At 39.3% G+C, this 13909-nt stretch overlaps 1 protein-coding gene across 2 annotated transcripts in view; it reads left to right on the top strand.

Annotated features, from left to right (window-relative positions):
* Positions 1 to 13909, top strand: part of LOC149187840 (LisH and RanBPM domains containing protein) — an 89187-nt gene that overhangs the window by 54286 nt on the left and 20992 nt on the right. For both annotated transcript variants that reach the window (XM_089411480.1, XM_089411481.1), the window contains exons 6-7: positions 8119 to 8230; positions 8430 to 8521. In XM_089411480.1, coding sequence (XP_089267606.1) covers positions 8119 to 8230; positions 8430 to 8521 — 204 coding nt within the window. The remainder of the gene's footprint in view (positions 1 to 8118; positions 8231 to 8429; positions 8522 to 13909) is intronic.

Here is a 13909-nt window from a genome sequence, read left to right as displayed (position 1 = left end):
CAATCCAACTCATTTATGATTCAAGTCAAGGCTTCAAGATAGGTCCACATCATCCAAGCTACATCAAGAGAGTGACACATCACCCAAATCATCGAAGTTGTTCTCAACAAATTACCCCACTGCTGTCATAAATGCAAATTAGCTCTCAAATATGTGAAAATCAACTCCAAATGGACGAATGAGGATACCATTCCATGTGTGACATGTGGCATGCATAGAAGGGATCCATGTGTCCATAAATGGCCCAAAAGTGCCTTGGGAGGTGTGACCAATGCCTTGATATATGTGAACTGCTTTGGGGGATGTGAAAGTGCCCTAAAATCAGAATGCAACCAGATCATAACGGAGGGCTATGCCATGCCAAAACTGTGAAAATTTCTAAAACGGAATCCTATTGCAACAACTTATATTATTTCTCCTAATTGTTAATTAGTTAATAATTTATCTACTACGACAAATATTGAAATATATACACTGTAGCACTCACAAATAAAGCTACGGAAAAATAATGCGCTGGAAAACTGAGAAATGCTAGCACACACACATAAACATAACACAATTATTTTTGGACAAAAGTCCCTGGAAAAACCCGTAGTAGTTGAGGGTTTTTATTATTATGCAGCAGCGAAATAATCTAAGTACAATTTGGATGCCAAACACTGGCAATCTTGCAGAGAAAATACTGGCAAAAATATCTTGAGGGAATTTACCCTCACTCCAAGCAATCTCAACTCTTGATTGCTTATTGAAAATCAAGCTGTCTTCCTTGCTCTGCGCGGCTACTGCACCACCTCTGCGCAATATGCTACACACTTAGCCTGGAACAACTGAAGATCAAGCCGTCCTGCCTTCTGCTGACTGGGAAATTGATCCTCCGACACTTTGGAAATACTTTCTGGCCTCTGGAACTGGAAACCAGCTTCACCCCAACAAATTCGAATTGCTCATTGAAGCTTTTGCGCTGCCTCTGCGCAGATTCTTGGAGAAATCTCGGCCTTTATCTTCAATGCAGTCATGAATATGGAAATCTTCCTTCGACTTCAGTGTCTCTGCCCCTCTTTCACTGCTTCGATCTTTGATTCTCTCTTCGGCCACTGATTGTTGCTACTCTGGAAATCGATTTGCGAAGAAATCAAACTGCTCAAGTGTCTTCTCCATCACCACATCGACCTCCTCTTATAATCCTCTGTTGGAGCACCAACGACCAAGTTTAAAACTTAATCAATGGATAGTATCATCTTTGGATCGATCCGTGTGAGTTTCTAGATGATTGACGCCTTGACGTAATTAATACTGATTAATTAACCATATTCCGTAAGTTTAGGCTTAGGAAATATTTAAAAACTGGTTAATAATCTATCTAAGTCATTTCTACGTGGAATTTCGAATTTCCAGAAATGATTTCTGGGTTTTGGAGATTTCATTTATTCTAGCCTCTCCATAAATTTTCGTGGCTAGAACACATCCAATGTCAGCCCAGGGTAACTCCAGATTGAGCGAGAGAGAAAACTGATTGATGTTATTCATTAGCTAACTCATGTTTATATACAAAAATAAAACGGATCAGTTCATCTTCTAGATGACTATCCAGTTCACCCATCCGTTTCGGATTAGGTGTCAACATTCCCCCCCTTAATCTGAAGGGATGTTGGTGAGTCCAAGCATCGTTCTGAATCTTTCAAGCTTTTCTCTTCCAAGCGCTTTGGTGAAGATGTCTGCAATTTGCTTGTTTGTGGAACAATGACGGAGATAGATTGTTTTGGCCTCAACATGATGTCAGATCAGATGATATTTAGTATTGATGTGCTTAGTACGATCATGGAACTTTGGGTTCTTGGCCAACTTTATTGCAGATGTGTTATCAATCATGAGTGGAGTTGATTGTATTTGTTTTACTTGCAAATCTTCAAGAATTTTCCTGAGCCACACAATTTATTTCGTTGCTTCAGCTGCTGCCACATATTCTGCTTCTGTTGTGGAATCTGCTGGTACTGATTGTTTGCGTGATCTCCAGGAGACAGCTCTTGATCCAAGACTCATAGCATATCCTGAAGTAGATACCCCAATTTCTTTGTCTCCATCGAAGTCTGAATCAGAGTATCCAATCAAGTTGAGGTCGTCCACCTGTGTATACTTGATTCCAAGGTCTTGAGTTCCCTTCAAGTACCTTAGAACTCTTTTTGCAGCAGACCAATGTCCCTCACAAGGCTTTTGCATGAACCTGGAGAGGATTCCAACAGCAAATGAAATGTCTGGTCTGGTAGTAGTGAGGTAGATGAGACTTCCTACAAGCTGTCTATACTTTGTTGCATCCTCAAATTCCTTTCCTTCAATAGATGTGAGCTTCAAGTTTTGTTCCATTGGAGTACAAAGGGGATTGCACTCTGTCATGCCAAATCTGTTTAACAAATCTCCAATGTATTTCTTTTGAGAAAGAAATATGGACTTTGGATGTTGGGTTACTTCAATGCCAAGATAGTAATGAACATAGCCCAAATCAATCATTTCAAATTTTTTTCCTAATTCTTTCTTTATGGATGCAATATAGCTTTCATTGTTCCCTGTCATTAAAAGATCATCTACATATACCACAAGATATACAACTGTTTTGCCAACTTTCTTGACAAATAAAGTTGCATCATCAAGATCAAAATGTTTGAAGTTGAGTTTCAGAAGATGCTCAGTTAGTTTTTCATACCAGGCTCGTGGTGCTTGTTTGAGGCCATACAAGGACTTCACAAGTTTGCATACTTTGTGTTCATGTCCTTTCACAACAAATCCTCCAGGCTGGGACATAAAAACATTCTCTTTTAGATCTCCATTCAAGAATGCATTTTTTACATCCATTTGATGGACTTTCCAACCGTTCTGAGCAGATAGTGCAAAGAGTGTCCGGATGGTGGCCCATTTTGCTGTGGGAGCAAAAGTTTCCTCATAATCGACCCCTTCCTTCTGTGCAAAACCTTTTGCCACAAGCCTAGCTTTGTGCTTGTCAAGTGAGCCATCAGCTTTGTACTTGTTCTTGTAGACCCACTTGCAGCCAATTGGTTTGGTTCCAAATGGAGGATCAACCAGCTTCCAAGTGCCATTCTTTATGAGGGCATCATACTCCTTCTGCATCGCTTCTTTCCATTCATCATGAGAAGCAGCTTCTTTGAAGGAAGTTGGTTCAAAATCTGTAGACAAGTTCAATTCACAATCATAAGTAACATCCATATCAACAGGTGAATTAGAGTTATCTACATCACCTCCATTTTGTCGGTTTGTATTTCTGGTTCCTGTTTTTCCAATTTCATCAGGATGAACACTTTCAAGTGTCTTTGTCAGCCACTTTGGGGGACCTTTCTGAGATGGTCCAGGCTGTTCTGTTGATTGAGTTGGGACTGAATCAAGATTAAGTCTCCCAATTCTATCAATTACATCACTTAAAGCATCATCCGTTGTTGGAGTGTCATGCAGGGGAGATTGTTCTTCAGAAGAAGATTCCACATGTTGATCTAGTATAGGAATCCCCCCTTCAAGATGTGGAATCTGATTATCAAACTCTTGAAATGATTTTGGTTTTGTGAATTTATCCAAGCGATCAAGTTGTCGCTCAACAACACTGTCAGATTTGGATGATTCAAGAAAAATGACATCTCTGGATAAAACAAACTTTTTATTTACTTCATCATAGAAGCGGTATGCTTTAGATGTGTTTGAATACCCCAGGAAGATACACTTACGACTTCTAGCACCAAGTTTGTTTCTATGTACCTTTGGTATTAAAGCATAACAGGTGGAACCAAAAATCCTGAGATGTTTTACCGAAGGAACATGTCCATACCATAATTCATAAGGAGTCTTGTTTCTTATAGCACTAGATGGACATCTATTCTTTATATATGCAGCACATAGAACAACATCAGCCCAAAACATTGTCTTTACATTTTTGAAGAAAAGCATGGAGCGTACCATATTCAAAATTGTTCTGTTCATTCTTTCAGCTACACGATTCTGTTGAGGATTATAAGGCACAGTTGTTTGATGTTTAATCCCATGTTGGCGAAGATAGTTTTCAAATTCATTTGATGTATATTCTTTTCCATTATCAGTGCGAATAGACCCAATATGAGATTGTGCATCATTTTCAATCCACTTATGAAAATTCTTGAAGGTTTGTAAAGCATCAGATTTGTTCTTCAATAAGTAAACCCAACACATTCTGGTGTAATCATCAATAAATGTCATGATATATTTATTTCCATTTGCAGAAGGAACAGGCATTGGACCACATAAATCTGAATGAATAAGTTCAAGCTTCCTATGTGCTCTTGAATGTGAATCATGAAAAGACTGTTTGCTATGCTTTCCTAGAATGCAAGCATCACATTGTTTATGTTTTCTAGGAACTGTAGGCAAACCAGCAACACCATTTTTCTTCAACAAGCGGAGACTATCATAGTTTAAATGTCCAAATCTAGCATGCCATAATAAACTTGATGGAAGTGTACCTTCTTCATGATGAGAAATATATGAAAAATGTTGTGCATGAGCAGAGGTTCCTTGCAGTTTAAGAAGTCTTTCTTCTTCTATACCCCTCATGACAAGTGAGTGGTCAGATGCCTTTCTTACCTCAAGCTTGCCATCAAACATATGAATGGAGTGACCTTGCTGGCGGATGTGGACCAGGGACAGCAAGTTTTTTTTGAGCTGTGGGAGATATAGAACATGATCCAGAAGAAAGTCTGGAAGACCAGGCAGTTTAAGCCTGATTGTGCCAAGCCCTGATGGCTTGATTTTTGACTGATTTGCAAAGTATACTGCTCCATCAACATTGTCAGTGAAATCTTCAAAAAAATCTTTCCTATGAGTCATATGACAGGTTGCTCTTGAATCAAGCAACCAGTCATTTTTCGAAGAAGCAAGTGAAGCATTAAACAATTCTTCATTTACTCCAATGTTACATTGTGCCTCAATATAGTGAGCGGATTCAGGTGCTTTACCTTTGTCTGTGTCATCAGTTTTACCTTTCTGCTGGTTTCTTCTCTGCTCAACCTTGTCCCATGGTAGTTTGCATGTAGAAGCATCATGTGATCCATTTCGTTTGCAGCGAATGCAATGCAGATCTACCTTTTCTGCTTGAGGATGTCTGCCCCCCCTGCCTCTGAAGTATCTTCCTCTTCCTTTTCGTCCACCTCTTCCTCTTGTAGAATCTTGAGCAGGATGCTTTTCTTTATGAGCAAGGCAAACAGTCTCTTCAGAAGATTCAGGGACTGTTTTCTTTCCAAAGGCTTTCTCTCTTTCAGCAAACTTTTTCACAAGAGTGTCAAAGGTTATATCTTTAAGGTTTCCATTTGCTTGTAAAGACTCAAGATAATTAGAGTAGGTAGGATAGAGTGCTTTGAGAAAGGCAATAAGAGAGATATCTAGCTCAACCTTACTGGATTAATATCATGGATTATAGACTTTATTTCAGATGCAAGAGCAAGAGGATCATTATTTTTCAATTCAAGAGTGAAGAGTTTAATCATGAGCTGAACAACTTCAAGTGCAGAATGTGTATCATAGAGTTCTTTCAGCTTTTGTAAAGCTTCAAAGGCAGTGGAATAGGATGAAATATGACGACTTACTTCCTCATTTACAGATGCTGCGATCAATGCATAGGCTTTGCTGTTCTTGTTTTCCCAAATGACAAGTTCTTTATCTGATGTAGGCTGCACAGGGTCTTTGTCTTATTCTCCGACACACACTCCTTTCCACAGCTCATTGTAGATGAGGGTGTGTTTTACCATCCGAGACCATTCAGAATAGTTCTCCTTGCCAGTGAGAACTATTCCTACCATAGAAATGATTGAATGCATTCTGTAAAAATATCTCTGCTAAAAAAACTTCTGTTGATAGAAAAAATTTCTGCTAAAAAAAAATCCTTATGCCACAGCCTTATGCATTTGCATCAGCATTTCTTATATCAGAAATATTACTATGTTTTGAGAGAAAAAAATCTCAAGGATCACTTCAATATATATCATGCAATACTACAGATGCTTTGATATAAAACACTCTGACTGATATAAACACTCTGACTGATATATAAACACTCTGACTGATATAACTTGAATGCTTTGAAAACTGCCTTGAATGATATATATATAAACACTTTGAAAGACAGCGCAATACTATTTGAACTACTAAACACAGTTTTGTTACCATACAGCGTCAGATGTTACAATCTTCCCACAACAACCATATTTGACTCCATCCTCTGTATGTAACCTCTGTATGTAACAATGCATCAGTTATGTAATTATCTGTTTAAAACAGTCTTTTACTTGAGAACAGATTCAATGGTGTTCCATTTTCCTTCATACATCAAAAGGCTCTAAAACATTTCGCTTGAAAATAGATGAAGAGCACTACTGGAAAGACTTTGAAATAGAGAACGAATGTATGAACAGCGCATTCAAAAACTCAAACATAAAGTTCTTTGAACAGCGCATTCAAAACAGAGAAGTATTTTGAATAGCGCATTGATGCTTCAAGGTCTTTGATTCTCACAACCGGCTTTTGGAAAAGCGAGCTTTGGAAGGCAGCCCTTGATAAACAACTAACCACGCAAAGACCCAAAAATTTTGTAGCTCAAACACAGAGACCATAAAATTTATAATCCGCAGATCCAAAACGTCAGACGCACCATGTCAGCTGTTGCTTCTTGGGCTTTGATACTATAGGCAGACAAAGCAATGATACATCCACGGAATCGCAACGTCCTGTGAATTTGATATGCAATGATCTTGACAATGCGAATGAACACCGTAAAGATAAGGCAATGATACATGTCAGTCAGAAGAAACCCATCTAACATTGAGGGCATGAGAGAATGGGTGTTTCAGATGAAGAGAGTAGAGCTTCCCGGAGTCGTAATGTTGAAGAGGTTTCCCAATCTCTTCAAAATGGCCCATGCATGTCCAGTATTTAACTTGTATCGATCTTCAACAGAGAGCAGACTAGTGATCTTTGGAAACCGACCTATCCAATGAAAGGAAAGAGTTCTGGAAGGACTGGAAGCATTGGAGAGTGCGTGAATGTGTACAGGTATAGACACGGCAGAAAACAGTACCTATAGACTGGTAATGACCCCGCGCCTCTTCCACAGTGATGAAAGTTTCGACGGAGGCCGTGGCGACTCAGAAAACATCCGACGGGACCATGAGGGGACCGGTGCTGCGAGCAGAGTGTATATGGGAGAGCAGCGTACTCAAGAAAAACGGATGCGCAGATGCGTTGGAATATGGACAGATATGTCAGGTCAGAGGCAGCGCAGAGAGGGGCAGCGAATTCATGCAAACATTTATACAAAAAAATGCGCAGTCTCTCAGAGAAAACGGATGCGCAGTCTCTCAGGACAGAGGTTTCATGAGGCAGCAGAAACCTGGCAGAGGAGTTACAGCTATTTCTGGGACCTGTGCTCTGATACCATGTCAGGCCAGGGTAACTCCAGAATGAGCGAGAGAGAAAACTGATTGATGTTATTCATTAGCTAACTCATGTTTATATACAAAAATAAAACGGATCAGTTCATCTTCTAGATGACTGTCCAATTCACCCATCCGTTTCGGATTAGGTGTCAACATCCAATGCTACAAAAACTAACAAAAACTGCTCCATTCATATAAATTTTTACAATGGGTATCCTTGCTAAAGGGAGGGGTAACAGTACATAAAGCTGGAAATCGTGAATGTTTAAGGAATGGATGTAGTTTCTGAAAAGGTCATTTTCAAAATGTTCAGAAATGAGGAAATCTGAAAGTCAGTTTTTTCCTTTTAAATATAAACAATTTTACAAGAGAATTGGGCATAAAATATTGTAGAGTTTATCATAAGCTTAGTCGTCTTATTATTTTTTGAAGTGTTCTTTAGTTCTCAGAATTCAGCCCCCTAAAGGTTGGAATGGCTGCCAATGGGGGATTCCATGGAAGTGCTCCAATTGAGTACTCAAGATGGTCCAGAATGTGTTTCTGCTAGGAAATTCACAAAGCTACATTCAGAGGTGTACTATGGTTGTGGTCAAACAGTTTTTGTACTTGAAATGAAAATTCATGTTGCTTACTTGTTAGCATGATTTTCCTAGTTTTGCAGGATTGCATGGCACTTTTAGCTTATGAGGAGCCTGAAAAGTCACCCATGTTTAATCTTTTGAGTATGGACTATCGGCAAAGTGTAGCTGATTCACTGAATAGAGCCATCTTGGGTTAGTTCCTGCTTATGTTAATCTAATTACTAAGTTACTTTTTTTTTCATGTTAATATTACTGAAATGGATGCCACTTTCTCATATATGGTAGATTCCAAATTTGTAAATATTATGGGATGACTCGCACTTATTGCAAAACAAAAATATACTCATTCATGTGTCTATTACATGTTCTATTGGTCGTTGCTCTATGGCAGCACATGCTAACCTGCCTAGCTATACATCCATGGAAAGACTTATACAGCAAACAACAGTTGTGAGACAATGGCTGCATCAGGAACTTGGAAAGGTAATTATTTATTTTTGGACTCAACTTTTGCTTAAGTATTTATTGTTACAATTTGCATCCTGAGATTTTCGCCTTTCCTGCATCTTGTGCTTACAATATGTTATTGTTGCTACTGATCAGGACTATAAATTGCTGAACCTACCTGTAGAATGTATATTATCTTATGTTTGATTCTTTTCAGTAGAGTCCAATGGGTTGTCTCTCTGTTCAGTGATTATTGACACTTTGTTTATGCATCTACCTATTTCCATCGATCTAGATGCATTAACATATCAAAGGAAACTTTATCAGCTAGTTTGTTCTCATCTTTAGTAGTTATTACTGAGTTGAATAGTATATATTATTTGCATTGCAAGTTGCCAGTGGTGTTGACATTCAAAACTGTGTGGTTCCAAATATCAACTCTGGAAGAGTTAACGCTTGAAACTGGAATAGTTAAAAGGTAACTAGGGAAGGTGCTAATGTTGCCTTGCACAATCCTTCTGCGGTTTGTGTTCTTAATACATGCTAGCCATAGTAGGGAATTACTAAATGGAACATCCTTTGCCAAAACAACTTCAGATACGAGGTTTCTGTTTTTTAACTATCAGACCTGATTTCTGCTAAGGCGTTGATGGGACAGCAATCTGTTTCAGATCAGTTCTTATATCTATCAGTTTACCTCCATTTCTTTGCAGAATATGCCATAAACACCTCAAATATGTGCTGGGAAAAGTACAGATCTGTGTGTAATAACTTGAAAAACAGCAAAGTATATGTTCTTAAATCTTTGATTTTTATGACTGCTGTCTCTAGTCCTCTGGGCATGGAGTCAAAGCAAGAAAGAAAATGGATTGGACAAATGATACATGCACAGCCAATGAATTTGGAGGATTTCACACAGTACTAGGTTTTTTTATAGTTATTTTTGTCCAGGGAAGAGCTCGCAACCTAAGTCAACTTCCCCACATTCATAATACAGCCCTACTAAACCCATTGGTGTATTGCACCTCCCCCAGGGGGAATTTGAACCGGATACCTGTTGGCACAGAACTAACCAAGTGCCCAACAACATTGGCAACAACTGGTAGAGCTAGCCCCTTGGGCTAAATGAACAAATGCCAGTTGCCAATGCGATGTTACCTTTATTCCAAAGCAGTAGGTACAATATTTGGAGATATCACCTTTACCCTCAAAGTGCTGAAGGGGATGAAACTATCACTTCCCCAGTAATTTTTTTAGTGCGCGGGACACAGTGGCATGTACACTACAATAACATGTTTTGGTGCTCATTCACAAGCTTGCTTGACGATAATAACATGTAAGGAGTCAAGGATGTAGAAAAATGGATGATAGAAGAGAGAATGGGAGGACTCAAGAATAGATGACAAATAACTTCAACCACCTCTATCTCTTGTAGAACGAGAATTTTGTTTTCAGGAATAGAAAATATAGGAGTCTCCAAGTAAAGCACTTTCTTCAAAAAGTTAGAAATGTGCTGTTGCCTCAAAAAGTATGCATTCCTCTCAAAAGGTGTTTTTATTTCCAATAAAGTAGAGCACTTTCTTTCAAAAAGTTAGAAATTTGCTTTCACCTCAAAAAGTATGCTTTCCTCCCAAAAGTTGTTTTTTCACAATAAGAAAAGTTGATTTGCTTTCTCAACTCCACTGAGGAGATTCTTTCCCAAGGAAGGCAAGTCTTTGACATCATGTGGGGTACACCTCTTCTACTCAGCTAAATTAACTGCACATCTACTCGTGCCACTTTGGCCTTTCCCTTCCAAGTGCATCATTCACTTTAGCAAAGCACCTCATCAGCAACCAACAACTAGGGCACACACCCCTTTAGGTCAAATCAGCACCATCACACATCATACAGGTCAACTTGGGCCCACTGCTGCTTCTAGAACATGTATGCACCCTGTTTTACTAACCTAATTTTAGGGTTTTCAGAATCATCTGAAAACTGACACTCACACTCACTAGTAAAAGATGGACCCACTAGACCTACCAGTTATGGAAAAAGAAAAAAGAAAAAAACAATTCTTCTCCCATTCACCAAAAAAAGTGCCATACATGTTACCCTCCATACTAGGTGTTGCCTCACAATTTGTCACCCAAAAATAGAAAATCGAATGCACCTAGTTAAAGATTTGTGGAGCTAGAAGGTTGGCCACTGTCACTTCACCAACTCTTCTTCGCACTTTAAGCTAGGGTTAATGGAATCCTAATTGTTACCCACCAAAAATTGGGTAACCCCATATGAGAAAATTTTCTCCTACTTTGTAGTTTGGACAGCCAGCCAGCCAACATCCCTACATTGCCTAATATATGATGATATGCCACCTTCCTCTGCCATTTGCATTGGTTACTCATCTCTCACCATTCAACATTCCTCTTGAAGGAAAGTGTGTCACCATTTGAAAGGCACTCTAACCATTTTACAATCTTGTGCTTTTACTCAATGTTTTGGGCATTAACATCGATTAAGGGGTGATCTGGATGATTGACCGATCTTGACTATAAATTTGTTCTCTCATCTTCCATAGGAGGTTAGTTTTTGACCCTAGTCCAGTGGAACCTCCTTTGAAGCCTTAGGGTTATAGGAGGGGCACTACTTGGGAAGCTTGGATTGAAGTAGCATGTCCATAACCATTCCATACTTACCGCTCTTCACCAGTTCCTTGATTTCATGTCCATCCTTCGTGTTTGCTGTCATTTGTTCATTGGGATGGGCATTCTCACATCCTCATCCATGAGGTTGGGCTGAAAATTTTTCCTTGGAGGTTGATGTATCTAAAAGAAAGGTAAAAGCATAAAATGACCACAATGAAAGAAAAAGAAAAGTTAAAATGCAAAAGGTGGCTAGGACATTAATTAGCGTGGGGGGAAAATCCTAGCATGAGCTTTACCTCCCTCGTTAGCCATCACCTGGTTCTAAGCATTTGGTGCTCCATCACATATTAAAGGCACTGTTGCATGATGCAACCTTGATGTCCATAACCTTAATAAATGCTATATCATTAAAAGAAAGCTTGGACACCTAAGCTATTCTTGTTATCAAAGCATTATAAAAGAGAAGTAAAAGGCACACTAAAGGGTGGAAAAAATAGGCCGAGGAAAGGAGTAACTCATGCCTCCATGATTGCTTCTTCCGTACATCTGACACTATGGATGATGTACCTCTATCAACTAGTCCAATCACCATGGCACCTTGCCATGAAGCATTTCCCTTCCATTGCCACATTATCACAAACATCCATGAATTGAAGCGTTGACCTAGGACATGTCACCTCCCCTCAGGGGCTAGAAGCACTTAATAGGGTTGACCATCTAGCCATACCCAACATAGGTAGGGAACACTTTTACGTGACTTGGTTTAGTTATATATTTGAAGGTGATCCCAACTTGAAGTATTATTATGCCCTTAACAATTAAGTATTGTCCACTATGATGCATCTATGGTCATTGTCCCTAATGATTGATAACTTTCACTTGAGTTTGAGATTTTTTTTTTGCCATGTGGTCCTTCACAAAGCAGTAGAGGCCTTGAGGGCACATTTCATGCCTCCCCCACGCATCATGCCTAGGCTGTACCAATTTCTAGAGAGTAGCGGTGGCCTTGCAGATGCAGCGTTGCCCCTTCAGAGGAAAGTGTGGGGCATTTTGATGACTCTAGCAAATGATTGATACCCTAGAGCACCCTAGATGTTGAAATGTTGAGTTGCTTTTGCTTGGTGTTGGAGATTCTAGATGATGTACCTAGTAGATCCAGCATGCCCCCAAGCTGGCCTTGACATTGTTTAATGGGCATGACTTGTTTTGGAGTCTAGATGATGATGACCATCCCCAAGATAACAAGGGAGGGCTTGTACTGCCAATTGGAGATTGAATACTGGAGAGAGGTGATGCCACATCACAATTCTAGCCCTTAAGAAGGTGACATGGTTTTGACATGTGGAGGCATTTTAAGGCACTTCTTGAGGGCTTCCCCTCAAGGATGGATTTTATTATGATGATGGGACATCTCCCTAGCCCATTCATGCACTTTCGCAACATTTATTGCCCAAAAAGCACATGATGTCATGCTTATAGAGAGTTTCAACCCACGTGTGGGATTTTGTGGCATATTTCTATTATTGTGGTATTGGGTTGTCTTGTAACTCATTATCTTGATTCATACTCAAAATTAAACTTGTTATAGGGCTTCTAGGCTTATATTAATGAGTGATAGACCTCATGTAGTTTGAGGATCACAAATTTCTTATTTATCATCATCACACTTGTATTTTGGCCTCTTCTTGAGAGGTTGACTTAGCCTTGTGTAACTCGCTACTTGTGGAGATGTGATATTTTAGAGCTATTTGCTATCGGAAACTGGCTTATGTCTTGAAGATGTCTTTTTTGGATTGAAAGGCTTTTTCATGGAAGAATTATAAGTTTCTTGCAAGTTTTTAATTGTTGCACATGTGATTAAAATTATTACTATGGTTTTTCTATGATCTATGTATAAATAGAAATAATTTATGGAGAATCTTGGTTATTTTTTGCATGTTGAGCATTTCTTCCTTGAAATTGTTGAAAATAAGGGTACCAAGGAGGTGTTTCCTAGTGCATTTATCCATTTGACTTAGGAAGAAGCATTAATGACCTTTTTGTCATGTGACATTATGAGTTTTATTAATGTCATGGAGCAAAGTAATTTTTATGAGATATGTGCTATGTACTTTAATTTATTCAAGTCACGTGTTATTACATGATTTTATGAGAAAAGTACAAGTACGCTCTGTAATATTAAAGTGATTTTATGAGAGAAAAAGTGCACATGGTACAAAACATTAAAATGTATTAGGGGGCTCATTAATTGAGGGGGACCACATGAGGGAGGGGGTCAAGTGGGAAACTTGATCTCATATCTCAGCCCTTGATTTCTAAGGATTAGGGTTCTCATCTTTTGAAGAGACAAAACGGAAAAAAGGAGAGAAGAGCTCATTATTATTCTCATGAGATTTGAGGAGAGGAGCAAGGAGGGAGGACAAAATTACAGAAAAGGAGAAGCAACTACAACCAATAGACAAGCCCAAAATTTCTGCTCTCTCACTGGCGTGAATCCCGTAAATTTCGGGCTAGACTTGCAGGCCGAGATTCTAGTACCTATTGGCCGAGATTCAAACCTGAAGTCGTCATTGGTTTGTGGAGTAGCTGGGAGGGAGTCTCACCGAGTTTCTAGTTGTGATCAGTGTTTTTAAACCCAGTTGGCTCAGAACCGACTCGGCCGAGTTGGTCCGAGTCAGTCAAAAAAATTTCAACCCGACCATTGAACCGGTTCGGCCGGCCGGGTTAATATCGAGCCGGCTCGGCCAAGTCCGTATCAACTCAGCCGGGTCATGAACAACGGCCAGTGAACCCC

The sequence above is a fragment of the Pinus tabuliformis genome, chromosome 3_1 (genome assembly GCF_031772625.1).
Source record: "Pinus tabuliformis cultivar Carrire ecotype Pingquan chromosome 3_1, CPIR1, whole genome shotgun sequence".
NCBI classification, from domain to species: Eukaryota; Viridiplantae; Streptophyta; class Pinopsida; order Pinales; family Pinaceae; genus Pinus; species Pinus tabuliformis.
Note: the sequence above shows the minus strand (reverse complement) of the source record. Positions and strands in the feature narration are given on the sequence as shown.